This window comes from Podarcis filfolensis (genome assembly GCF_964270895.1).
Source record: "Podarcis filfolensis genome assembly, chromosome: 5".
Taxonomy (NCBI): Eukaryota; Metazoa; Chordata; class Lepidosauria; order Squamata; family Lacertidae; genus Podarcis; species Podarcis filfolensis.
This window is the reverse complement of record NC_139608.1, coordinates 64,336,751-64,362,848: the sequence shown is the minus strand read 5'-3', so window position 1 is coordinate 64,362,848 and position 26,098 is coordinate 64,336,751. Positions and strand designations below refer to the sequence as shown.

The following is a 26,098-nucleotide window of genomic DNA, read 5'->3' as shown; positions in this document are numbered from 1 at the left end:
TCACACAGGGTGCTAGTGAAATTTAAAAGACCAAAGTTTGCCCCTGGCTGAAGCATATGTATCCGACATGTGGTACGTGTAGTAATGACATGTGTACATGTGGTAATGACAAAGGAACTGTGGCATAAAACTTAAGGGTTGCTAAAAGGCTAATGGCAGAGGCATGACAAGAAATCGTTTATTAAGCAGATCACTTTAACGGCGTGGGAATTCATTTCCAAAACATGGGCTCTCCACCTTATGAACATTCGTGCAGAATATTAGTAATTCGGGGAAGCATAGATTTGCATCATGTCCTTTTCAAGGCACAAAATCCCATTGCTCGCTATCCTCCATCCAATGGAGTGACCCCAGATTCCACAGCTGCCTTGTGGATGCATTCCCTCTGCCATGACTGTGAGTTGCCAAGTGCATTACTACACATCACCTGTCATGTGAATTTATTTCCTTAACATCTGATGTAAGTACTGGTTGGGTGTTCCCAGCAAAACATAGAAGGCTCTGCCAGTCGAGTCTTATCGCTAAAGAAGGCACCAACAATATTATATGCTGTGGAACGCATTAAAAAATCCTGCTCCTGTTGAAACACAGCAAGAGGACTCTGGTTGGTAATATGTTCCTTGACTCTATTTTTGCTTTTTGTTTGGCTCCATTTCGAGGGTTTCATTAAGGAATAGCAAGGTATGGTGTAGTTGTTAATATTTTTTGAAAGAAAGTTTAAGCAGGTGTGGGGAAACTCATGGCCACCCAAGGCCAATGGTCAGCAAGGATGGGAACTGTCTAGACAGGCAGAAGTTAAGCATCCCAACTTAAAACAAAGGCAGCTCCAAAGATTACAAACAAGTGCACATAGAGAATGTGAGCTGCACTGACTCTGTTCTCACTTCTTGTACCTTGCAGAGAATCCCATATGTTTTCATGTTTTGTAAACAGCTATGGAAACTAGAAATGAAAATAAAAACTGGATGCAGTAGGGCTGGCAGTTGTTAACTATATTGTATAATTTGCAACACAATTCTTACTATGCATACACAAACAAGGGCTAACTGGTTTAATATGCAATGTTTAGGAAAATGAATATTAATTTGCTTATGTGAATTTGTAGCCTGTCACTGTGTGGCTTCATGTGGCAAAATGTTGCTCTGCTGTTTCCCTTCTACCAGAGAATTTTCACCTTGTGCCACGGTCTTTATAAATATGACCCAATCATTCAGAACCAGCCACACAAAATTAGTACTTGTGCATGTATGAATGATGCACTGCCGGTTTTCTCCAGTGTCTAGGAGTCCGTTTTGCAACCTTTAACTAGTATGCCAGCTGTGGCTGCTCTTTGAAAGAGATAGGTTGGCAACAGTGAGCCACAGATTGATAACTTCCAGATTTAATTTCTTCAGCGTGCTTTACCTGGGGCTGCCCTTCACTTTGGAGCAGAAGCTGCAAAACAGTATAAGTGCATGGTTGCTCTTTGAGGCAGCCTATTGGCAACAAGTGATTCCTTTGCTGAAAGCATTGCACTGGCTGCCAGTTTACTGCCAGGCTAGATTCACGATTATACATTATTATAAAGCCCTAAATAGTTCTGGACTAGGGTATCTGAGAAACAGCCTCTCCTCCTGCAGCCTCCCCCAGTCTGTTAAAATTGTTCATGGTACAATCTACCTGTCAAGCTGCTACCACAGCAACTCCCACGGCCGGTTGCCCAGGAACATACAAAGACAAGGAATGTTCTTACCATCCATTTTTTATTCAGTATTTACAGAGCGAGGCTCTAAAACCCATCCTCTTGGATAATGGCGTTGTCCTAAGTGAATCTTCACCCCACCATCTCGCCCACTTCCTCATTCATCAAGCTCAACGTCTCTCCTATGGGTGCTAAGAAGTCCCCTTTGAGCTCTTTGCTCTCCTACTTTCAAGGCTCGCTGGGTTCTGGGAGATGGTGGGTCTGGAATGCTTTCTAGTGATCATGTGTCAGCCAGCTGCTCCGGCTCAGCCTCTTCCTCTTCCATTATTTCCCAACTTTCCCCTCATCTGCTTCTGAGCTGTGACCTCCCTCAAACCCATGTTGAAAATCTAAACTGTATTCCTCTGCAAGGGTCAGGCTGGGGAGGTGGTCTCCACTATTCCTCCTCTGCCCAGTGGTGTAAGAAGGGGGTGCCGTGGGTGTGGTCTGCCCCAGGTGTCATCACTGAGGGAGGTGACAAAATGGCAAAAATATGTGTTTTTGAAAAAATGACTCCCGCACCCACTGCACCCTGTTGGCTATTTGCAGACTAGTTACGCTGCAGAGAGCTTGCTGGGGGCACCAAAGAATATCTGGTCTCGGGATTCTTTGAATGAAATTTAGCTTGCCTATAGCAGAACAATACAAAGTTTTGTTAGGAAATGGCTTATCTTCCCTGTAAAGGTGAAATCACACACCATAGGTGTTTCCTTCCCATTCACATTTTCTAAACATAACATTTCAACAAGATCATCAATTTTTGCAATTTGATGAACCAGAAAAGATCCATTTTTGCCTTTCTCAGTTTGCATGGATAAATAATTTTTAGCTATTCCTAATTCCACCACATCAAATTTGTTCTGTAACTGTGATACTACCTGTTCATATTCCTGTTTAGTTTTTGTAGAAATTAACATGTCATCTACATACGCACATATTTTTGTTACAGAGTTTGCCCTTTCCTTTATAAACACACAATTGTCTCCCTTTCCTTGCGAAAAACCAATATCCAGAAATTCTTTTGCTAAAGTTTGGTGCCAATTCCTTCCACTTTGGTGCAGACCATAAAGGGATTTTTTAAATTTGCATACCAAACCTTCAGCGGCGTCTATGCCTTCAGGAACATGCATAAAAATGTGTTCTTTTAAATCTGCAAAGAAATCTGCAGTTTTTATATCTAAATGATAAATAGAATGTCCACGTTGTGATGCATCTTTTAACAAAAGCTTAACCGTTTCATATTTTACACTTGGTGAATAACGCAATCATAATCATAATCTTTGCCTGGAATTTGTTGAAAACCCCTAGCAACTAATCTAGCCTTATACCTTACAATTTCATTTTTGTCATTCATTTTAACTCTCTAAACCCATTTTGAATCAATAAGTCTCATATCTGGGGTTTGTGGTACAAGAGACCATGTATTATGCTCTTTTAAAGAAGCTATCTCAGAGTTCATAGCTTTATATCAATTTACAGCTTGGTGCTTAGGTAAATTCCGAACATCATTGTAGCTTTTTGGCTCAAAAATCGCCTTATTGGCATACACAGTATTAAAATGTTCATCTGCAAAACGTTGTGGCTTCTGTCTCTATCTGAACATCTCAGTCTGGAAGGAGAGTCAGACTCCTCAGACTTAATGGGAGTAAACTACTAGCTTCAGGTTGTAAACTACTAGCTTCAGGTTGTAAATCATTATTATCCGACTGAAGAGATGTCTGTAGACTAAGCTCACAGTCAGAAAACTCAAGAGAACGTAACCTCCCCTCGGGTGCCTGTAACTTTAAATCATCAAACAAATTACCAGATTCAACAGGCTTTTCATCTTCTTCCATTAATTCAGAATCACTATTCTTCTTCTTCTTCCTCAGCATTATCTATACTGTTAGTATCTTGGAAAACAGCAACTCCATTCCAATTTACTGTTTGTATCATGCTTCTGGTAATATGAAATTTGCCAGTTGCTGGTATGTAAATTCTATACACCCCCTGCTGGTAGCCCATTAATTTTCCCTGAACACTACGCTCACCCAATTTCTGCTTAGCGGGATAATGCATAATTACATCTGAACCCCAAATGAGTAGGTATTTCAGATTAGGGCTTTTTTAAAACAACATCTCATAGGGGGTGACATCTAAACCAGAATGATAACATAGCAAAAAGCATTGAGTGCTTCAGCCCAAAAAACTCTGGGCAGATTAGCATTGTGCAGATAAGTTTTAACCCCTGCCTGGAAGTCACGCTGCACAACTTCAACAAGCCCATTTTGCCAGGGACTTCGGGGGCAAGATAACTCATGAGTAGTCCCCTGCGCTTCCAGGAAATTCTCAAAAACCTCAGAAACAAATTCCCTGCCCTGGTCAGAAAACAGGTTCTTAATAGATTTGTTAAAGTGTGTTTTTACCCAGCTGCAAAAAACTTTGTACTTCTCAAATGTTTGTGACTTTTCAGCTATTTCATAAGTCCAACAATATCTACTATACTGGTCTATGAGAGTAAGCCAGTACTTAGAACCTCCTAATGATGGGAGTGGCCCAACTAAATCACAACGTACACACTCAAATGGCTCAGTTACTTTCCTATCTGAGCATCTACCCTTGCGTGCAACCTTACTCTTATTTTTGCAACAGGATAGGCATTGCATAAAGAATTTACATGGCTTTAAGTTGAGGCCATTAACAATATTCTTTGTCTTAATTACATCAGCAAAATTCAGAAGTCCTAATAGTCTGTGTGCTTCATGGACACACCCGGAATGTGGCCTTACATTCCTCAACCCCTGGCTTGACTGTGCTGCTCTGCAATTTATAGGTGATTGTGAGTAGGTGCAAAAATACAGTCTATATAAACCATCAGAGTCCCGGGCATACAATAGACATTTGTTCCCATCGAAAAACTCACACAGTGACTTTAAGAATTGCACAGTTATGCCTTGACGAGCAAAACACCTTACTGACAATAAATTATCTACTGATGGGCAGTAAATCCAGTTCGCTATCGTAATGTTTAGAGAGTCAAGTATAACAGTACCCCACCAAGCGACTGCAAGACTTGTGAATTGGCTAAATGTACATTACCAATTTCCTCTTCAAAAGAAATAAACAAGCTTTGATCATTGCAAATATGCTGAGATGCTCCAGAGTCCACAATAAAAGACTTCTACTTGGCACCTTTAATTCTTTTACAATCTGTTGTCCGAACCTGAACAGCTCACAGCTCATTTCTGTCTTTATGATACAATGTCGGCTGCTGGGCTGACGACCGTGATTGACGAACAGAAGCAGACTTAGGAGTACTTTGCTTCCTTTTGGATCTGCTGTCCTTTGCAAAATGTCCTTATTTATTGCAGAACCAAAAACACTTGGCAACTTTAAATGCAGTCGTATCACCACAAGTTTGCATATGGTGTTCCTCATTATTTCTGGAAATAGGAGTGCTTATCGTGCAAGCCTCCCTTCTGTCCAACTCGCCCATTAATCTTGCTGTTACCCCTTCCACAGTTATTTGTGCTGGTGGAATGGCAGATATCTGGCTAGCTACACCATCAAAGTCCTCATTAAGGGACTCTTTTCTAATATGTACTGCTGCAAGACTGTCCCACATTTCTTTGGCAGTTTTCTTATTCCTTATATAGACTACTTGCTGGTCACTGACTGCCAAATTAATTATTGCCCTGGCTTTTGCATCTCCTTTCGACCAAGCATTAGTTACAGGGTCAGGAGGGTCATCAGTTACATAGGTCCACACTTCCCGAGAGGTCAAAAGTGCCTCCACCCGAAACGACCATAAACTGTAGTTCTCATCTGTCAGCTGTGGGAAGGTCAGAGCTTTCTCAGCTTCTGGAACCCAGTCAACCATTCTGGAACTCTTCCAGACCCACAGTACCGCACCAACAGGAGAAGGAGTTTTGGTTTTAGTAACAAAAACAAAAACTCCTTTGCACTAAATATATCAATAAGCATGACCAACCCAACCATCAGGGTACTGAGAGAGCTAGGTGCTGCTCTTTATATACTATACTCAATTGCTGACACAGCTTAATTAACACAACTTAACAGCACCTGCTATACTGCTTCACAGCTGTAAAACCAGGTCATGTTATTTGCTCTGGCCCTTAAAGACATACACATCTTGTGGAACAATAATGAACCTTCAGATTTAAAGAGACCATTCAACACACACCCCTTCCTACGCCACTGCAGGAGCAGTCTCCCCTCAAGTAATTTCCAGAAATCAGAAGCATTGCTGCCTCCAACTCTGCAGGGAGAGCACAGCCTTTATGGCTAGTAGCCTTCGACAGCCCTCTCCTCCATGAATCTGCCTAACCCAGAGGCATAGCTAGGTGAGGCAGGGGGCACTGGGCACCATACTGCAGGGCCTGAGCCACGCGTCTCTCCTGAGGGGGAAGTGGCAGGTGGACTGCCTTCAAGCTCTGCACAGCTTTTTCAAGCAGCAGGCGGCTTGAGTCTGCCCACTGCCTCAGCCGCCCTACAGCTGAGGGGGAGGCTGTGGAGAGGCTCCATGCAGTAATAATAATAATAATAATAATAATAATAATAATAATAATAATAAATTATTTATACCCGGCCCATGTGGCTGAGTTTCCCCAGCCACTCTGGGCGGCTCCCAATCAAGTGTTAAAAACAATAAAGCATTAAAAATTAAAAACTTCCCTAAACAGGGCTGCCTTCAGATGTCTTCTAAAGATAAAATAGCTGCTTATTTCCTTCACATCTGATGGAAGGGCATTCCACAGGGCGGGTGTTGCTACTGAGAAGGCCCTCTGTCTGGTTCCCTGTAACCTCTCTTCTCACAATGAAGGAACTGCCAGAAGGCCCTTGGCACCGGATCTTGGCTCCCCCATGGCAGCTTGCCCTGCCCCCATGGGTGGCTTGCTCTGCCCCCGACTGCAGGGTGCGTGTGCTACCCAGGGCACCTGAGTGGCTAACTACACTGCTGCCTCTGCCCAGTCCCTGTAGGTAGAACATGCTGCAACTCAGGCATTAGTTTTATTTAGTTAGTTCATAAAATCTAAGTACCGCTTGTTTGTATAGAAAAACTTCAAAACGGTTTGCTAAAAAATATTTTTTTAAAAAAATTATCCCCCCCCAAATTACACCATAATTTAAAACATATAGAAAGTAAAAACTACAGTGAAATAAACTGAAACTCGTACAAATTTTCTAAAAATCTGGGTAGGCTTGTCTAAATAAGAATGTATTCAGCAGGCGCTGAAAGGAACACATTGAAGGCACCTGCCTAATATCAAGAGGCAGGGAATTCCAAAGTGTTGGCACTGCCACACGGAAAGATCGAGTTCTTACAGATGTGTGGGTATTATGTGGATATTATGTGAAGTGGTCAAGTAGGCACATGTGGCGTAAGGTGATATCCTAAGTAAACTGGTGCCTTTAGGCACTGTGGCTCCAGATCCCTGGAATCATCTTCTCCTTGAAAGGAAACATGCGTCAACATTTCTATATATTTAGACGTTGGCTGAAAACTTTTATCCCCCAAATAGTCTGCTCAGGTTCTGCAATGTTGGTTTCGTGTTTTTAATACTGTTTTATCATTTGCACAAAGTTTAAAAGTTTTTGGGGTTTTTTTGTATGGTACTAAGGTGGCTCTGTGGGTAAAACCTCACTGCCTAGGACTTGTCGATCACATGGTCGGCGGTTTGAATTCCCGCGGCGGGGTGAGCTCCCGTCTTTTGGTCCCAGCTCCTGCCCACCTAGCAGTTCGAAAGCACCCCTAAGTGCAAGTAGATAAATAGGTACCACTTTATAGCGGGAAGATAAATGGTGTTTCCGTGTGCTGCACTGGTGCTGGCTTGCCAGAGCAGCTTCGTCACGCTGGCCACGTGACCCAGAAGTGTCTCCGGACAGCGCCGGCCCCCGGCCTCTTAAGTGAGATGGGCGCACAACCCTAAAGTCGGACACGACTGGCCCGTACGGGCAGGGGTACCTTTACCTTTACCTTAAAGTATTCTTTGAATGTAGAGCAGTTCATATATTTTGGAATAAATTATTAAAGTGTATATATTTTGTCAGCATTACTTGTGAAGTGATAGCTGTGAGTTTTCCTCACCCTGTCTTGTTTTCTCCTCTTCCATACCACCTTTACAAACAATACAAAGACAGAAGATGTGGTGGCTTGTTGCCATCGCTTGCTTAATACTAGCAACTGGAGGCTCAGAAGAATTGAGTAGGAGGAGAAGAGATGCAAATCCTGAGGTTCACATGAATGTCGTAAGCTGCATAATCTTTTTATAAATGTTATCACAGATGCAGGCCTGAGATGGGCCTGGAATGCAGATCTAAGGGAGCGGAAAAGCAGCACTTGTTCCTTCTCTTTTCCTTCCCCCAGTCTAGAACAGGGATAGCCAGCAAGGTGCCTCAAGCTGCTGTTGTGGGGCTCCAGTTCCCATGAGCCTCAGCCTGCATGGCCAACGGTCAGGGCCTAATGGGAGTTCTAGCCCAACAACATCTGCAGGGCACGGTGTTGGAAATCCCAGATCTAGAACATCAAAAGCATAACTATTGATTAATGGGGTGGGGATATGCAATTAGGAGCAATGACAAACAACCCAATGGGGAATGCGGAACTTTTCCTTGAAGTGATACTGAAGAGCCTGGGAAACATGAAGCAATTCTGCTTCCAGTTTACCTCCTGCTGTCATGAACTCTGTGCAGACTTCTTGGCAGAGTGGCTCAAAGGGTGGAGGAAGAACTGGACAAAAGGGGGAGGTTGATCTTTGGGAGTAGCTCAGTGGCCTGAGAGGTGCAGATCCTTCAAGTGTCCCTATTTTTCAGAAACAGTCCCAGATTTACAGAACCTGTCCCAATTTCTGATTTGATTCCAGAATGCCCCGCTTTTGCTTAGGACATCCCTGTTTCCATTGGAGAAATGTTGGAGGGTTTGGAATAAGATGTCCCTATTTCCATCAGAGAAACATTGGAGGGTATGGAGGTGCTGAGCTGGATGCTGGAGAAGGGCTGAGTGGGTAGTCATGAGTACGCCCTGCTTCAGTGCTGTCAGTGTCCAAGAAGAGCTGCCTGACTTGGCTTCCTGCTACTGAAGCACTTCTCGCTTCCGGGGACGTGCCTGAGTCTTAATCAGACAGGATGTGATGTGGCTGAAGCAGTGTGAGCGGACACAGCCCACTTACTTACCCAGTTCCATAGCTCAGGGTGGGGGCTGCAGATATGCCTATGTCGATTCCTAGGGCGGCTTCTATCAATCCAGGATGTCCCAGTTAAATTGGGACACTTGAGGGGTATGGAGTAGGTCTACCAGGATTCACCCAAGGTGGTCTCCTCTCTGGCAGACAGATTAAAACATTATGAATTAAAACATCTCAGCAATTTATTTTATTTCTTTTTCAGAGTGAGCTGATCTGTTACAGAGGATACCCCAGTGAAGAGTATGAAGTCTTAACAGATGATGGCTATTATTTGACAATAAACAGAATACCTTTTGGAAGAAAAAATCTTACAGTCAGAGGTATCTGGTAGTGTATTTTTCGCTCCTTAGGGCACACCAGACCATAGGGCGTACCTAGTTTTTAGGGGGGGAAATAAAGGGGGGAAATTATCCCCCCCCCAGCCCCAAAGAGCAAAGATGCCAAGACAGCGAGCGGGATCCATCCCTCTTCCTCTTTAGCCACACGCAACCTCTCCAGAAAGTGAACAACAGAAAGAGAGAGGCGGGAGGCACCACTGAAATTTAGAAGTCCAAAATCTGCCACTGCAACTGTCCTATGTTGAGCAGGAAAGCTGATAAGTGCTATCAGCTGAATGCAGTTCCAAGCCTCTCTGTAAGTGAGAAGCAGCCTGCTTGGTCAGAATCACATGGAAGCATCCCCATAGAAGTACATGGAAAGGTATTGAGCAGAGCATGCTTTCAAGGTCGCTTCAAACCTTCCAGGAAAGTCAGTGGTGGGGTGCGCATGCCTAGTGCATGTGGGGCTTTGGGAGCAGGGCTGTTGGCTGCACACACGCCTGTTTCAGTGTTCACATGTTCTTTTGAATGCTTGAATAGGGCTTTGCTAAGAAGCCTCTTCTACAGTCAAGGCTCCGATTCATGTGCCTAACAAAGTTATTGACATAATGGACTGAAATATAAATGATGGTTTCCGAAGATGAGAGATATTTCTTAAAATCATCTTTGTTATCATGGCACGGAAATTCTCATCTGCTTTGTTTTAAATTTTTCTTTTTTAAACTAGGTCCCAAGCCTGTTGTGTTACTGCAACATGGAATACTTGCAGAAGCTAGCTTCTGGGTCGAAAACATGGCCAACAACAGCTTCGGATTCATATTAGCAGACGCCGGCTATGATGTTTGGCTGGGGAACAGCAGAGGAACGAGCTGGTCTCAGAGACACCAGAATTTGTCAACTGACCAAGATGAATTTTGGGATTTCAGGTAGTTTGGATAGAAAAAAGTAACAATATCGTAGCAATTGACAGTATTATCTTGCACATTAACTATTAAATTATGAAGATAATATAAATATTCATGAAATTTGCAAACACCTATTATTCACTCAGATTATTCACATTACAAAAGCAAGCATGGCTCATCTACCTGAGTAATGTCAACAGTGATTGGCAGTGCCTCTCCAGGGCTGATGTCAGAGATCAAACTAGGGACCTTATCCATGTAAATAATGGACTCCTACTATTGCACTACAGGCCCCATGCCATCAGTTATTCAGATATACACAAACTGATGACAAACATTCCATGAACTTTCAGATTATGCACCTATCATCTTCTCTAAAGAGAAGCTGGTAGGTAGGATACATACCAGAAGTAATGCTCAATGTGTGAGAAGAATTTTGTGTGTGTTGGGGTGGTGGTGGCTATTAACCAGTGCAATGATATAATTTTGCTGAAACAATTAAGATATTCCCTGCCTTTTTGAAAGACTTTTTGACCACAAAGTCATGGAACTCTTCTCTCTTCTCATCCCTACCAGCAGCATCTACATGTTAGGCATGGGCTTTAGTGGGAGAGATCTGCACAGCATAAACTTATATCCAGCAAAATCAGAGTGCTGTTGTTGATCATAATAGTTAGTCCTCGTTAGGGATGGAAGGATCTGTCTGTAGAAATCTACAAGCTGGAGGTTTTTCACATCCTACAGATCTATGTGTGATTTTCTATGTCTGATGCCTGTTAGAAGTAAAACGTGGATCCCAAGACCCTCAAAATAAATTCTGAACAAAATTGGTGAAGCAGCAAAGAGTCTATTGAGTACAATGCGTTCATGCAAGAGCAGGTGTCCAAAGTAGGAACAGCCCAAATTGGCAAGGCACAATCTTATATTCTTTATACCCAAAGCACAGGTTCCCTCCCTTGTTTCCCCACTGGCTGGGTACATGCAGGGTTTACAGCCTATCATGACCACCTAATTAAAATACTAAAATCCCTGCCTTTGTTGACATCTCCCATTACTCTAGTTCCAACGACTGCTACTCCTGTTTACCTTTCTCCTTATGGTCCATGTTTCTTATGGTTTTACACATTGACTCAAGCAATAAATCCACATCCCAACCACTAGTGGGTGTAACCGAGTCCCATATTAGTTGAAACGTACAGATAAATTGCATAACGGCTGCAAACAGCCCTATCTATAAGCCTCCTAACCACAAGCTGTTCTAAAAATACATGTAAGCAAGTTTCTGCTGTCTGCGGTCATCTAACCATTGCAGCCTTGTGGCCTTTTGAAAAGGCAACATTTTTATTCCTCACAATGCCCCTTTCCCCTGATTCATATGTGAGGGCACCATTGTGGCTGGGTGAACCTGCTACTCCTAGTTAGGGATGGAAGGATCTGTCGGTTTTGGTTCTCTCAGTTTGTCATTTTTTCCCCAAACTTAAATTTGGTTCTCCACATATCTGCAGCAATTTGAAAATTTTCTTTTTAACAAGTCTTCAGGAAAATTCTTCAGTGCTTTAGTGCAGATTTCCCTTGATATATTTTGGTGTGCACATTTTATCATGTCATTTTCACTAATTTTTATTCACAGTTTTGCATAATATGTGTATTTTTGCAAACTTTTGATTGGTTGGAGGATGGCATCACAACATATGGATAAATATGAATTTTGAAAGACGGCCGTGTTTCAGTTGTCATATTGTCTTAGAAAGTGCGAATTTGAAAAATTCAGGTTTCAATGCAATCTGAATCAAATCCCTCCCCCTTCCCTCATCATACCCTTAATTTCAATAGGGTTACACTGAGCAGGACAGTAACTAAAAGCTATAGATCTCTATGCATGTTGGATTTCCACATATGTACTGTGACCTGCACGATTCCAGAATGTGTGGAAAGAAGTAGAAGTCTACACACTGAACATCTTCACATCCTACAGCCTGCTTTTATGTGTGATGGTTCTTCATGAGATTCATGTATGAAATGAAAAAACGGTGTGTGGGTGTGATGTTTAGTGATGTTCTGTTGCTGGAAGCCACCGCTGCAAAATTAAAGTGGAGAAATGGGATGGTGGCGCCATCACCTGGTTCTGGACCCACATTTCAAGCAAAACCTTCCAGAAGGCAACTCTAGGTGAACGTCTAGGAGTTCAGATGAAGATGTGTCACTAATTTTGCCATAACATTTAAACCTTTTCTTCAGTTTCCATGAAATGGCCGTCTATGATCTTCCAGCAATGATCAACTTCATTCTGAAGAAAACTGGGCAGAAGCGACTGTATTACGTAGGCCACTCTCAAGGCACTACCATTGGTATGCTAAAGTGGACTGGTCCATTTTTGTCTCTTTCTCTTGTTCTCTCTCTTTCCAAAAAAATGTCCTATGTTCTGCCCTTCTGGATCCTGGAGCCAGCTGTAAGGATTCAAGTCTTGCCCCCAACACTGGCAATGATTTTGTGAATCTGTCAGCACTGATTTGCCTGCATTCCCTTTACGATCTTGCTTGACTCACCTATAGGTTACATTGGACTCTCCAGGGAATATCGGGTGGATATGGTTTCTAGTAGACCAGGGATCAGAAATAACCACCCCGCAGGCTAGATGCGTCCCAGATCCAGCTTTCAATTGACCTTCTGGGTCCCCCCGCCCTGCAACCATCAGCTATTCAGTGGGAATGAAAATAACCTTTGATCTTACAGAATAAAACCTTACAATAAGTCCCATAGTTATCGTGACAACCCTGACCCTGTTGCGCACACAGCTATGGTCCATACCTTCCCAGTGTGAGGTCCATTTTAGGGCTTTACAGTAACAAGGGAAACAGAGCTCAGTGCTTGTCCCATATACCTAAGATTATATTACAGTTGCTGTGTAGTGATACCTTTCAAAGAATGCTTATATGACCTGAAGGTGAAGTCTAGAATAGGTACCAGCAGGGCTCTTTTCTCAGCCAGAACGTACCAGAACTCAGTTCCAGCACCTCTCAGGTGGGCGCCATTGCCATTATATGAGAACTCATGGTGAGTTCTGGTGCCTTTCCCCCCAGAAAAATATCACTGGATATAAGGATGTTGTTATGTAGTTTTGGGTAGTTCCAGGGGCAGAGTTCATTGTAAATCTGTTCATTCACCTAATGAGTATATCTGTAAAAGAGAAACTTTTAAAGAATCACCTACATTACTTTACTGGCAACTGGCTTCAACCTAAAGCGAGGAGGGGTGATGGTTGGGTTTTTCCACTCTTCACTGCCCCTCAATTTCCTAACAGCAGCTCCAGTGTCCATATAAGGCAGATATAGGGAACCCGTGGCCCTCTAGACGCTGTTGGACTCCAACTCCCATCAGCTCCAGCCAGGAATGATGGGAGTTGTGTTGCAGCAACATCAGGGGGACCACAGGTTCTCCTCTGCTATAGGGCCAGGGAGCAGAGGTGGATCTTGGGGTCTCACATTTCAGTGGTGCCCTGTGAAACGCCAAAATTCAATGCCTTCAATTATAGTAGCAGAGCCCCCAAGGATCTGCACCTAGTGTGACCAAGCCGGTTGTGCTACCCAAAGTCTGCCTCTGCAGGGAGTACCCTTTAAACTGGTGAATGAATTTCTTAACATGGTTATCAGCAGCTCCAAATGCCCACTGTGTTTTTCTCGTTCACCCTCCTCTCCCTTTCAGGTTTCATCGCATTTTCAGTCATACCAGAACTGTCTCAGAAAGTCAACATGTTTTTTGCCCTGGCTCCTGTGACTTCTCTTCAGCATGCAACAAGCCCTATATTGAAAATAAGCCCCATGTTTCCTGAATACTCATCCAAGGTACCCGTCAATCACTATTTTATGACTGCGGAAAACAAGAATTTGCAAATGGAAACTCAACCCCCTTTCAAAATTTGCTCATCTCCAAATTATGGTTCTCCGGCCAAGTAATATGTACAAAAAAATGCATAAACCAGGGTAAAATATTCATATACAGTAAATAGTGAAAATAACATACAAAATGCATTATAATAGGGAAAATTGCTCTGCAAAAAATATGTGTGCTCGCCAACATTGCATACAAAAATGTGCATTGCTCAGAAATTTTCATGCAGACTTGTTTTTTTTTGTTTTTGTTTTTAATCACAAACTTGATGTGGGAATTATGCAGAACTGAGCTTAAGCACGGGAGAATGAGAAACGGAGAAAAATGAAATAGACTGATGAGCCTATCCACACCCACTGGCTACAATCATGGCCACCCCCGGACACATGCCACGCACCCCCCACCATGCCAGGGCCTACGCCCCCGTGAGCAATGCATCAAGCCCACTGGACACGTACCATGCCCCTGCGGGAGGTGCATCACACACCCCGGGCTCATGCCACGCCCCCACGGGGCTCACGCCATGCCCCCACAAGTGACGTGCCACGCCCCTGGGATGCGTGCCAGCCACTCCCCCACCTACTCTCTATCCCTGGTGCCGGAGCATGCAGCTTTGTCACTGTCCACACCCCCAACCTTCCTGCATTGAACTGGAAGGTCTGAAGGGGACTTTTAAGTAGATTTGGTTGGACAGGCATACAACCCTCCCTGTAACTGGATCTGGGTGTTATCAGCGAATGTGGGAAGGTTGGAGATGGAGCAGGTGCAGCTGGCACATGCAGGCACACTGAGGGCACATGGTCACCACATGGTTTCCTCCTCCTGGTCTCCGATTTAAACCTTTTAGGAGGTGCAGTCAGGGAGAAGGAATTCCCTAGAGGCATGTAGCTTATTTTGCCACTTTATGAAAGCTTCATTATATGTACGGTCTTTATATCTTTACAGAGCATGCTTGCCAGAGGAGAATTTGTTTTGTCTCGCAAGCCTGCGAGAGACTTTTGGCAGAAATTATGCCGCGCTTCTTTTATGCAGAAATTATGTGCGCACCTCATGTTCACTATTTCGGGTGGATTCAATGCAACAAATCTAAATATGGTATGTAGATGTGTGAAGAAGGCATAGTAGTTGATTACTGGTTTAGCTATATGTTCTACTTTTCACAAGCTTTCGTTTTTGAGGCAAAAAAGCTTCCAAAGGGAGCAAAAATTCCATTGCTAATTTAAATCTTGGTTAGAGTCAGATAAAAATGCTTTACACACTGGAAAAGTCCTGTTGAACAGAAATAATAATAATAATAATAATAATAATAATAATAATAATAATAATAATAATTTATTACTTATACCCCGCCCAACTGGCTGGGCCTCCCCAGCCACTCTGGGTGGCTTCCAACAGGATATTAAAAACACAATAAAACATCAAACATTAAAAACTTCCCTAAACAAGGCTGACCAGCTGTCTTCTGAAAGTCAGATAGTTGTTTATTTCCTTGACATCTGATGGGAGGGCGTTCCACAGGGCGGGCGCCACTACCGAGAAGGCCCTCTGCCTGGTTCCCTGCAATTACCCTTCTTGCAGTGAGGGAACCGCCAGAATGCCCTCGGTGCTGGGTCTCAATGTCCAGGCAGAACAATTGTGGTGGAGATGTTCTTTCAGGTATACTGGCCTGAGGCCATTTAGAGATTTAAAGATCAGCACCAACACTTTGAATTGTGCTTGGAAACATAAGAGGACTTACTCCTGAGTACATACGCCTAGAATTGCACCATTACACCACAATCCTATGCAGGCCTACTCAGAAGCAAGTCTCACTGACTTCAATGGAACTTACTTTCTGGAAAAGGTGTACAGCATTGCAGCCTTCGAGGGTTGGCATGTTTGCATATGTCCAGATTGCACATGATATGATTTCAGATCAGAATGTGTTTTCAATGAAACAAATCTGTGCACATTTTTTGTTTTTCTTCTTTTTCTTCTTCTTCTTCTTGGAAATAATATTTATTAAATTTTCCATTTTAAACCAATTAAAACCACATTAAAACATTCCAAATTACAATTAATCATAAAAAAGCCAAATACAAATGCTGAATTATCTATCTTTTTGAGTGTCTTCCCATGCTCTGAAGTTCGCGGAGTGCTGATCAACCAATTTCGCATTGCATTTCATAATTCTTCAGTGAACCACTCGATGTTAATCCTTCTGTCTTTTATTTATTTTTATTCCTTCAGCCACTGGTCTGTTCAACTTTCGCTTTTATAAATCTGTGTGGAATCTTCCTTGTTGAAATCCATATTATATTTCTGCTCTCAAGGGCCGTAATATTCCAAGTCTCAAACAAAGAGACGCCAGCAGCCCTTGGCAACTCTCCTGGGTTCCCCTCTGCACGTTCGCAGCATCTCTTTGCAAGCTGATATTTCTGCCAGATCTTAACAACTCAGTCCAGGATTTTTCCCACTGAAGGTAGCTGCCAAGTCCACACTCAGACCACATATGAACAAATCAAAGCGGCTACCAAATGCTTTTCCAAACCAGCTGTTTTTTTAAGTAGTAGCCTTTCTGGGGGAGGTTTTACCAAATATAACTGGGAATACAGATATCAAGAAATAGAACATTAAAGGCTTACCTCCCCCTGGGACTATATAATTACCGGTAATCTATATGTTGATTCAACAAGCTGGTCAGACTTAGCAAAGTTACTTTCAGTTCTCTGTGGCTGCTTGCAGATTTTAAACTGCATCACTCCGCTCTGCCATAAATCTCAGGCAAACATCCAAAGTTCTTTGGTGTCTCTCCAGCTGTTAATGAAATGTTGCTTCTACGCTGATACAATAAATCAAACCGGGGTGTCCTTTCATCCTCCTCTTAATTAACTCATAGTCCAGATTCCACACCATCCTTTTCATTTGTTAGGTTTAAAGTCTACTCACATATCCCAAGCAGTGTCTTAAGTTGTAGCAAAAGTCTTTCTCCAGATCTAATCCTTCTCAGTGGCTGGTTAAATTTGCAAGTTATTTTCTCTCCGCTACTTCAAAGTAAGCCTGCTAAATAAGTCCAAATTTTATCTTTAAAAATAAGCAGGAGCCCTCTGCTCATGACGACAACATTCGGAGAGTTACCTAGGCATGTGTGTTTTCCACTCAATGCCCTCTGTCCCCACAATCCCTCGGGATGGGTGTCAGATATTGGGCAACTGCGGCTGAATCTGCCTCCTCTACAACCCTGGAGGAGTTTTGGGGAGGCTAATTACTCCCATATTCCCTCCCTTATCCGCATAAAAAGGCTCTGATGGGAAAAAACACACAGCTGTCAGCCAGTCATTTCTACTACACTTCAAATGTTTTCTGAAAACTGGTGTTTGCCCAAATTCCTCATTCTCACTGAAACTGCATAGCTTCCTGCTCCAGTCCTTTTCTCATTGCAATGTGTCCCCTCTATTCCCCACTACCACCACAAGGTGGTGCTATCTCAGTCTTGGAAACCTGAGAGAGGCAGATGTGGAGCAGCTCGGGTGACCATTGTTAAACATGAAAGGTGAGCAAATGGGATGCCAGAGAGATTAGAGTTCCTGGGTTTACAGCTCAGGGTTTGTCTAGACTGGAAACAAACCATGGCTTAGCTCACAGCAGTGCAAGAGCAGGAGGACCCCGAGAGGAATGAAGCAAACTCCTTTCCAGGAATCTTCACACTTGGAACTAAGCCAAGGTTTTTAGCTTAGCATTTCATGTAAACCAATCCCCTAAGTACTATGCAAACACAAAGTACCATACAGCAAGAAATTCAGCTATAATCAAAGGAGTAGCAGTATGACTGGGCTTTTAAAATACTTTTAAGTCAGGGCCTTTTTTCAGCTGGAACTCACCGGCACCTCTTAGGTGGGCACTGTTGCCATTCTAAGAGAAAGAGGGAGGCGACCTCTTTTTCTAGAAAAAATGGCACTGCTTTTATTACTTTCAAAAGCACAGCATTGGGGTTGGACATTACCTTGACAAGCAGCCACTGACTGATCTGTCTTCTGTGATTTTTTCTCGACACCTTTCAAAGCCAGCATTGCATCTTGCAGAAGCCAATTCCCAGCTGAGCTATGCACTGGGTGGCAAAGATCGTTTGTTTTGTCTGTCCTGAATCTGCCAACCAAAAGCTTCACTGGGTGGCTTCAGGTTATTGAAATACAAGAGGGTGAAATCCCAAACCCTCTCCCTCTGCACCATGCATAATTGTATGCCAAGGGTCAGCAAACGTTTTCAGCAGGGGGCCGATTCACTGTCCCTCAGACCTTGTGGGGGGCCGGACTATTTTTTTTGGGGGGGGGGTTGGAAATGAACGAATTCCTATGCCCACAAATAACCCAGAGATGCATTTTAAATAAAAGCACACATTCTGCTCATGTAAAAACACCAGGCAGGCCCCACATATAACCCAGCGGTGCATTTTAAATAAAAGGACACATTCTACTCATGTAAAAACATGCTGATTCCCGGACCATCTGCAGGTCGGATTTAGAAGGCAATTGGGCCGGATCCGGCCCCTGGGCTTTAGTTTGCCTACCCATGTTGTATGCTATCCTACTCACCTTATTTCTAGACTAGTTACAGATGTAGTTTCCTTTGCCTGTTCCTCAGATTATTATTTTTAAAAATAAATTTTAAAAATGTGTTTGCTTTTCAAATCAAATGTTTCTCACAGAGCCGTGCAGATGTGTATGCAGCTCATTTTCCAGATGCAACATCATCTAAAAACTTTCTACACTGGAAACAGGTAGAGTTGTGCACTTTTAAGCAGATGTGGTGGTCAAGAGGGTTCTATTGTTCTATGGTCTGTCAAAAATTGCAAACTCATATTGACTGCATTTGTGTGTTCAGACCCAGAAACCTCCCCCCTAAATAAATTCACACTGGCCTCAAATTTTGGTTTTGGTTTTTGGCAGAATTTAGGCCACAACTTTATTGATTACAGAAAGTGAATGGTTGCATAGGTTCTGGTTCAACTAGCTCCCTGCCGTGCAGGTATAATAATAATAATAATAATAATAATAATAATAATAATAATAATAATAATTTATACCTTGCCCATCTGGCTGGGTTCCCCCAGCCACTCTGGGAAGCATCCAACTGAATATTAAAAACGGTACAGCATCAGACATTTAAAACTTCCCTAAAGAGGGCTGCCTTCAGTTGTCTTTTAAAAGTAAAATAGTTGTTTAGCACTATTAGCACTGACCCAGGGTTCCAGCATAGGTCAGCCAAGGGTGAACACCTGGATAAGCGGAAAGCTGGGAACAAGCTATCTCCGCCACCCAAATGTCCCGCTGGAATCAGGCACAGGCACAGCCCCCTCTCAGGGGCTGACCAAACCATCGAGTCCCTGGATTCCTTTAATGGAATACCCTTACATAGGGATGGCGAGAGCGTTCTCCCATCCCTATCACTTGAACCAGAGCCTATCTGCAACCTTACAAATTGTGACGATTTGCTAAGTGGCAGGCGAAACCCAAATGGCAACAGCCAATCAGCCAAGTGGGAAAAACTCCTGCCATGCCCCTGTCCCAACGACACACGACAGCATAGCAAGGTCAAGCACAAAGCCCTAAAAGTAGGGAGAGGTGGACTGGTGTTCCGAATGAACGCGCTGAAAGGGGAAGCTTGCATGGGTATAAATAGGTCCCTTGAACCGTTTGGACTGCGTCCCATTGGCCAGATTGCACCCAGCTATGAGGGACCTACCAATAGGGTGTTGTGGCTGACCAATCATACCTACCCACAACACAGGGAGTCGATTGTCCAGGTCTCACTGCAATACGTGCCCTCTTTAAGGGAGGACCCGATATAACACTTAACTGTTAGAGCTTCCACCAAAGAATACTGGAATTGTTAGTGTGCGTAACATTCCCTGGGAAGCCCTTAACCACAATTAAACCATTTTAAGTTGGTACTATTGTTTTGCTTCAAGCTGTCTGCTGATAATACCAGCAGTGGCAGAGTTTTCACAATGTTCAGTAATATGTATAATGCATTATCTAATTCTATGGCTCTCCTATTATTTTGATAGATAAGAGATTCGGGGTTATTCAGGTATTTTGACTATGGGAACAAGAATGAGGCAAGATATAACCAGGTAAGAGAGAACAATTTTTAGGTGAAAAAATAAGTTTCTTCACTAATTTATATGTATTCCATTTTTCCTCCATGGAGCTCATACGTGGTTCTTCTCCTCCCTGTCATATTCTCATAACAACCCTCAAATGGGTTGTAATCCAACTTAGATCTATTCAATCTATTCAGCGTAGACCCATTGAAATGGACGAACTTGAGTTAGCCATGTATAGCTTCAATAGGTTTACTCAGATTAGGACTAGCTTGTCTACAACTCTCCATGTAAGCAGAAGCAGAATATCTCTGATTACATAGTTACTATGGAGAGACCACAGCAGCTGGTGATCATTACAGTTTGTGGGGATAACCAGTTGGCTATTGTGGGGTCAAGAATCCTAGACTAAATGAATGTGATGTGGAAGACAAGTTCTTAAGCCTTTAAAGAAGAGTGCAAACTCAGTATCACTTACCATAGACTAGAAATTAATTACGCCACATTCCACAATATGTTCTTTTTTAAAAACAAAACAAAACAATTTTTAATTAATTTTCATTTATAACAATCCAGTACAAGCCACATTAATACAATACCAAATTATAATACAATTATCCAATTATCCAATGCCAAATTAAACAATCCGTGCTCTAGATTTCAGGGAATGATATTCTTATTTGGTTCAGCTCCAATTCTCTTAGTTAGTCCAAATACGACAGTTCCGATCCTGAGTTCTCTTTTTATTTTTAATATAAGCAGGGGTGATGCAGATGCCTGGCTTGGAAACAAACTCTGCAGTAAGAGAGGCCCCCGGAGGAAGTGGCCTTACAGTGATTCAGACCGCTCGTCCATCTAGCTCAGAGTTGTGTCACACCAAGGCAGCAGCTCTCCATGATTTCAGACAGGGGTTTCTGCATGCAAAGCAGGCACTCTACCACCTCCTCAAAATGTGGGGTGAATCTCCCAACTCCCAAACTCCTTTTCCTCACTCAGATCAAGCTCCGTGTGCTTGGAGGGGGTCCCAGAGCCATTTCCATCACCTCAAACACTCTGCCATTCCCATGAAGGGGACATGGTGCTGGCAGCAAAGAAATGAGGAGAACTCTCCTCTTTCTCCTCTCATCATCATTCTAGCTGCATGATGGGCCACAGACCAGAGGGGTAGCTCTTCAGGGGAGCTTGTACTGCCACTCAGATTGCCTCAGGGTTTCCCCCCACCATTGGTTTGGGGGGGTTATAAACCACAAATTCTAAAAGCGGTTTAAATCATTTCTACAGAGGACAGAGGTACAATTACTGTATTTTTATATGGGTTTTGGTTGCAAAATGGGGGGGGGGGGAGAGAGAGAGAGCAGCTAATCCGAGGAGAGCCTCAGAGGATTCACTCATCCCAATTTAAATCATGCTAGCAGTCCATGAGTGTTCTAGTTTGGAAGAAGGAAAATCTATCCTCCATATAAACCTGTGAACAGCCCATAGGTAGTCTGAATTGTGTCAAGGTGCTGTCACGAAGAACACTTGTGTGTTTATGGGTGTTTATTGATCCTCTGTCTTTTACTCTCCAGAGTGCTCCGCCTTTGTATAAAGTAGAAGACATGAGTGTCCCAACTGCAGTGTGGTCTGGTGGGAATGACATCGTTGCAAGCCCAGGAGATACAGCCATCTTAGTTTCTCGCATCTCTAACCTAGTTTACTACAAAAATATATCATACTGGAACCACTGGGATTTCGTCTGGGGCCTCAATGCCCCCAAACTGGTGTACTGCAAAATCATAGAGTGGATGGGGAAGTCTCTGTAAATCGATATTTTGCTATAATAGATTTAATTCACTATCTTTTATTAACCATTCTTTCTTTTACACCTGTCACAACAAACCCTGTGCCCTGCTAACATGGAGAGCCCTTCTAGGCCACTGAAACCCACAGTTTGCTTGAGTTGCAAAACAATGAAGCTTGGAACTGTGCAATGGAGAACTTAAGAAACAGAAATGGAATACTAGCTCCGCCCAAGGTATGATGGATAATAGCAACAAATGACAAAAGATAGACATAATAAAGTATAAGGACAGAATAATAGCCACACACAAGAAGAGCAAAAAGAGAGTTTGAAGGCTTCACCTGAAGGACTGTAAATTATTTGATGTGTTAATGCAAATGGAAGTCATTAAAATTGCAGCTGCGGTATAAGGGTTTGTTATTATGACTGGTGTGTCATTGGAATTTATAAGTTTTTGGAATGCAGAGTTTAAGTAAATTATCAAATCATCAATTCTGGCATGCAGGGAGCCAACAAAATAATATAATTTGGCATCTGAACATTTGGCATTAATAATTGTATTATAATTTGGTATTATAATTTGGTATTGACAATGAGGCTTTTATTGGGTTATTGTAATTGAAAACTAATAAAATTATTACACAGAGAATCAATCCCTCTGCCCACATAACTGAGGTGAATAGGAGCTGGGGCCTGTCTTGTGACATTTCGCTAAACAGAGACAACTGCCATTGAATTATCACTGTAAGGACATAGCAACATAGCATGAGAGGCAGAGGATATCCAGTGAGTGAACTAGTCCAGAGAAATCACACTGATTTAGTAAGATCTTTTGACTTTGCTCAGCAGACACCTCCCTTTCATTGTCAGGCCTTTCAGACTGACCAGACCAATCAAAGGCCTGGAATGATTCTGAAACAGACCATCTAGAAACCCTATTTGGAAACTGAGACAAGGAGGGTTGGAGAAGGGAGGACAAAGAACCTGCACACCCCAAAGAAAGAGCTGAGGCCTATCCTGCAATATTTTTTTCTAAACAGAGAAAAAACAAATTGCAAATTTTCACCAGAAGAGTTTAGTGGCACCAGGGCTGAGCAACGAGACACTTAAGGACCATATCATCAACATCATCATTTTTAATTTATATAGTGTGTTCTCCCTAACAGAGAGCACGTGTTGCGGTTGGGGGAACAGGCCACCCTGCAGTGACTAGGCAAATTTGGTAAGGAACCCAAGCCTTTAAGTGGTTAAATTTGGGTTGCTGGGGAGTTTTGATTGTTGCCAATTTGGAGGAGGGGTCAGAGTCTTTAAATACAGGGGCCAGACGTTGGACGTCCTCTTGGCCGTTTTGCACCGGATCACCCGCCCTCCCTCCCTTTTATAGGGTGGTTTTTCTTGATTGCTTGACCTTGCTATGCCTGTCATGGGGTCGTCCGCCTTGGAGCGGGGGCCTGGTAGGAATTTTGCCATTTGGCTGATTGGCTGGTGCCATTTGGTTTTTGCCTACTGCGTAGCAAATCGTCACAACTTGTAAGGTTGGCGGTTAGGCATTGGTTAAATTGGTTCTTGGAGGGGTAAGTGCCTATCCCTCCAAATGATGCGGAAAGGGAATTCCGTTAAAGGAATCCAGGGGCTTGCCATTCTTTTCGTCCTTGTCCCCGGAGTCGGACTTGGGCCGTGCAAGCCCCACAGGAACATGAGGGTGAGAAGTGAGGGTCTGTGGCTCAGCTCCATTTTCTCACCCAATACTTGTTTCCCACGCTGGCTTCCGTTGGTGTCCGGAAGGCCAGCTCTGTCCTTGAGGGCAAGGACAGATAGTCATAACCAATGCCTAAGCAACCACTCACATTTTTTGTATTTTGAATAAAGTTGTGGCCAAAATTATGCCAAAAACCTTAAACAAAAATTGATGTGTGAAGTGTGAATTTTTTGGGGGGTGGCATTGTGGGACTCAACACGCAAACCGTCTTTCTAGATTACAATACCCAAGGCGGTTTACAAGCTGAGGAAATGTACATCTTATAACAATCTAATGCAGTACAAAAATGTGAAAACAAAACAAAACTTTAAAACAAGCAACTTACATCATAAAAGTAACATTCAACAATCATTAGAATAGTATAAACAAGAATAATATCAACATATAAAAGTTAAACAGAAATCCACTCAACAGTTGCAATAAATAATTTCTAAACTATAATCAATAAAACAATGGCAAGCCACAGTACATAAAATAATACAATACAAATTGAGAAGCAGAGACTAGAGGGTGGAGCAAGGCAGGTGGAAGAAGGCCTTGCCTGACAAAGTCTCTCCCCTCACAGTTCTTCCTCCAGGACCAGCTCCCTTATGAGGACTCCCACAGAGCCCTGCAACTGCTAGGGGCAGTTTTTGGCATTTGTTGCTCTGTTCTAAGAGGGGTTATGAAACAAGATGTTGATGTGTTAGATGTTGTATGGTCTCCATTTATATGCTTTATACACTGCATGTGTCGTCAGTGTCCTCTATGTGGCGAAACTAACTTATTGTTATGTCACTCTTATTTACAAAGTGTCCCTTTGCAGGATCTATTTCATCATGATATCTGCAACAGTGCACTGTTGTCTATTTCATCCTAATTGCAATAACGTGCTCCACACAGTTCTTATTCTATGTTTCTTCATTCTTTATCTTGTACGCACATTGTTTTGAGAACTCAATAAATACTTCTTAAGAAAGATGCATTGATGTTGGGTAAGGAGATGTGATGCTGGAGTGGGACTAGAAGTGTGGTTCCTCCATTGCTTCAACATGGAACTGCCCTCAATTCAAATATGGTAACTTACGAATGGGGTAATGATGAATGAAATCCAGTTGCTTGCCATATTTCCATACCAAGACATTCTTTTTGGTGCACTTTATAAGAAGATGCAGAAAGAGGTGTATAGGAGAGTATTAATGGTTAAGCACCATCCTGCCTCCCCAAAAATCAGCTGGGTATTGCAAACATTCCTTGCAAGTGCTTAGCAAGATCGCAAGAGTTTGTTTGTTTTTTAATTAAAAATATAGTTTTTGTAAGGATTGCTCATAAAACAGACTTTCCCTCCCCTACTGCATTATCAAAAATAGGCCACAAATTTTGATTCCCCTCCTGTCCCTATGAATCTCTCCTCCTCCTTCCTGAGAAAATAAAATAAATTCCTCTTACAAAGGGGGTAATGCACAGAAGTGATCAGTAGTGGTGTTGCATGTGGTGGAGCTGAACTGTGGAACCACCCAGTTAATACTGATATCACTGCTGCTTACTTATACTAGGCTGGCGCTTGGGCCCAAACCTCACTGCTACCTCACCCCAGCCTGGTCCAAGAAAGCAGCTGGTTGGGAGGGTGGCTCTGCCCCACCATGTGTGATAAGGGATAGTGAAGCCTCCTTTAGATTGGAACAAGTTGCATCTGATGTGGTTATGCAATCATAAAGTATGTCTTGTCAAGATTCTGATTAAGCCATCATTCAATGCATTGCAACCCTATAAATCACTCCAACATTTGCACAACTTGACCAACTTTCAGTAACATAGAGAAATAGGGTTGGGTTTCATCTGTGTATTGATGACACATTACCCTGTAACCCCAGATTTCAATTTAGCAATAGCTTCGTAGAGATATTATAAAGCATGGGAAACCTAAGGTACATCACAGCATAACCGCCATGTGGCCAAACACAAGACTCCCACTGCTGTTTTCTGGAACCAGTCCTTCAAGTAGGTGTGGAAGCACTGCAGCACTTGAGTGGGTCCCACTCCCACCTTGCAGAACTGGTCCAGGAGCATACTATAACCAATAGTACAGTGGTACCTCGGGTTACAGGCACTTCAGGTTACAGACGCTTCAGGTTACAGATTCCGCTAACTCAGAAAAAGTACCTCGGGTTAAGAACTTTGCTTCAGGATGAGAACAGCAGCGGGAGGCCCCATTAGCTAAAGTGGTGCTTCAGGTTAAGAACAGTTTCAGGTTAAGAATGGACCTCCAGAATGAATTAAGTTCTTAACCCGAGGTACCACTGTATCAAAAGCCTTTAAGGGATTAAGGATTACACTTCCCCGTCCTCCCAATACAGGTCTTTGATCTGGGTGACCAAAGCTGCTTTGGCACCAAAATCCATTCTGAAGTCAAATGGAAATGCATCCAGATCAGTGGGTCCCAAGCTTTTTTTGGCCATGCCCCACCTAAGCATCTCTAAAATC

The 26,098-nt window shown here is 42.9% G+C and overlaps 1 protein-coding gene across 2 annotated transcripts; it reads left to right on the top strand.

Annotated features, from left to right (window-relative positions):
* Nucleotides 1-462: 462 nt before the first annotated feature.
* Nucleotides 463-22,525, top strand: LOC310762737 (lysosomal acid lipase/cholesteryl ester hydrolase-like). Of its 2 annotated transcripts, none has more exons than XM_083614206.1 (10): nt 463-604; nt 7,858-7,969; nt 9,107-9,224; nt 9,949-10,147; nt 12,365-12,474; nt 13,829-13,968; nt 14,960-15,109; nt 18,699-18,770; nt 20,061-20,126; nt 21,665-22,525. In XM_083614206.1, exons 2-10 carry the CDS (start codon nt 7,865-7,867, stop codon nt 21,896-21,898), a joined length of 1,194 nt encoding a protein of 397 aa, XP_083470332.1. In that variant the 5' UTR covers nt 463-604; nt 7,858-7,864; the 3' UTR covers nt 21,899-22,525. The 2 variants fall into 2 exon arrangements, with proteins under 2 accessions (XP_083470332.1, XP_083470333.1); XM_083614207.1 differs by having other exon boundaries at nt 478-608.
* Nucleotides 22,526-26,098: the final 3,573 nt, after the last annotated feature.

Bases quoted from the DNA above. Each gene is read 5' to 3' on its own strand.
- LOC310762737 (XM_083614206.1), top strand. From the start codon at position 7,865: ATGTGGTGGCTTGTTGCCATCGCTTGCTTAATACTAGCAACTGGAGGC. The intron at 13,969-14,959 runs GTACCCGTCAAT...ATATCTTTACAG, and splicing joins TTCCTGAATACTCATCCAAG to AGCATGCTTGCCAGAGGAGA. The intron at 15,110-18,698 runs GTATGTAGATGT...TGTTTCTCACAG, and splicing joins ATGCAACAAATCTAAATATG to AGCCGTGCAGATGTGTATGC.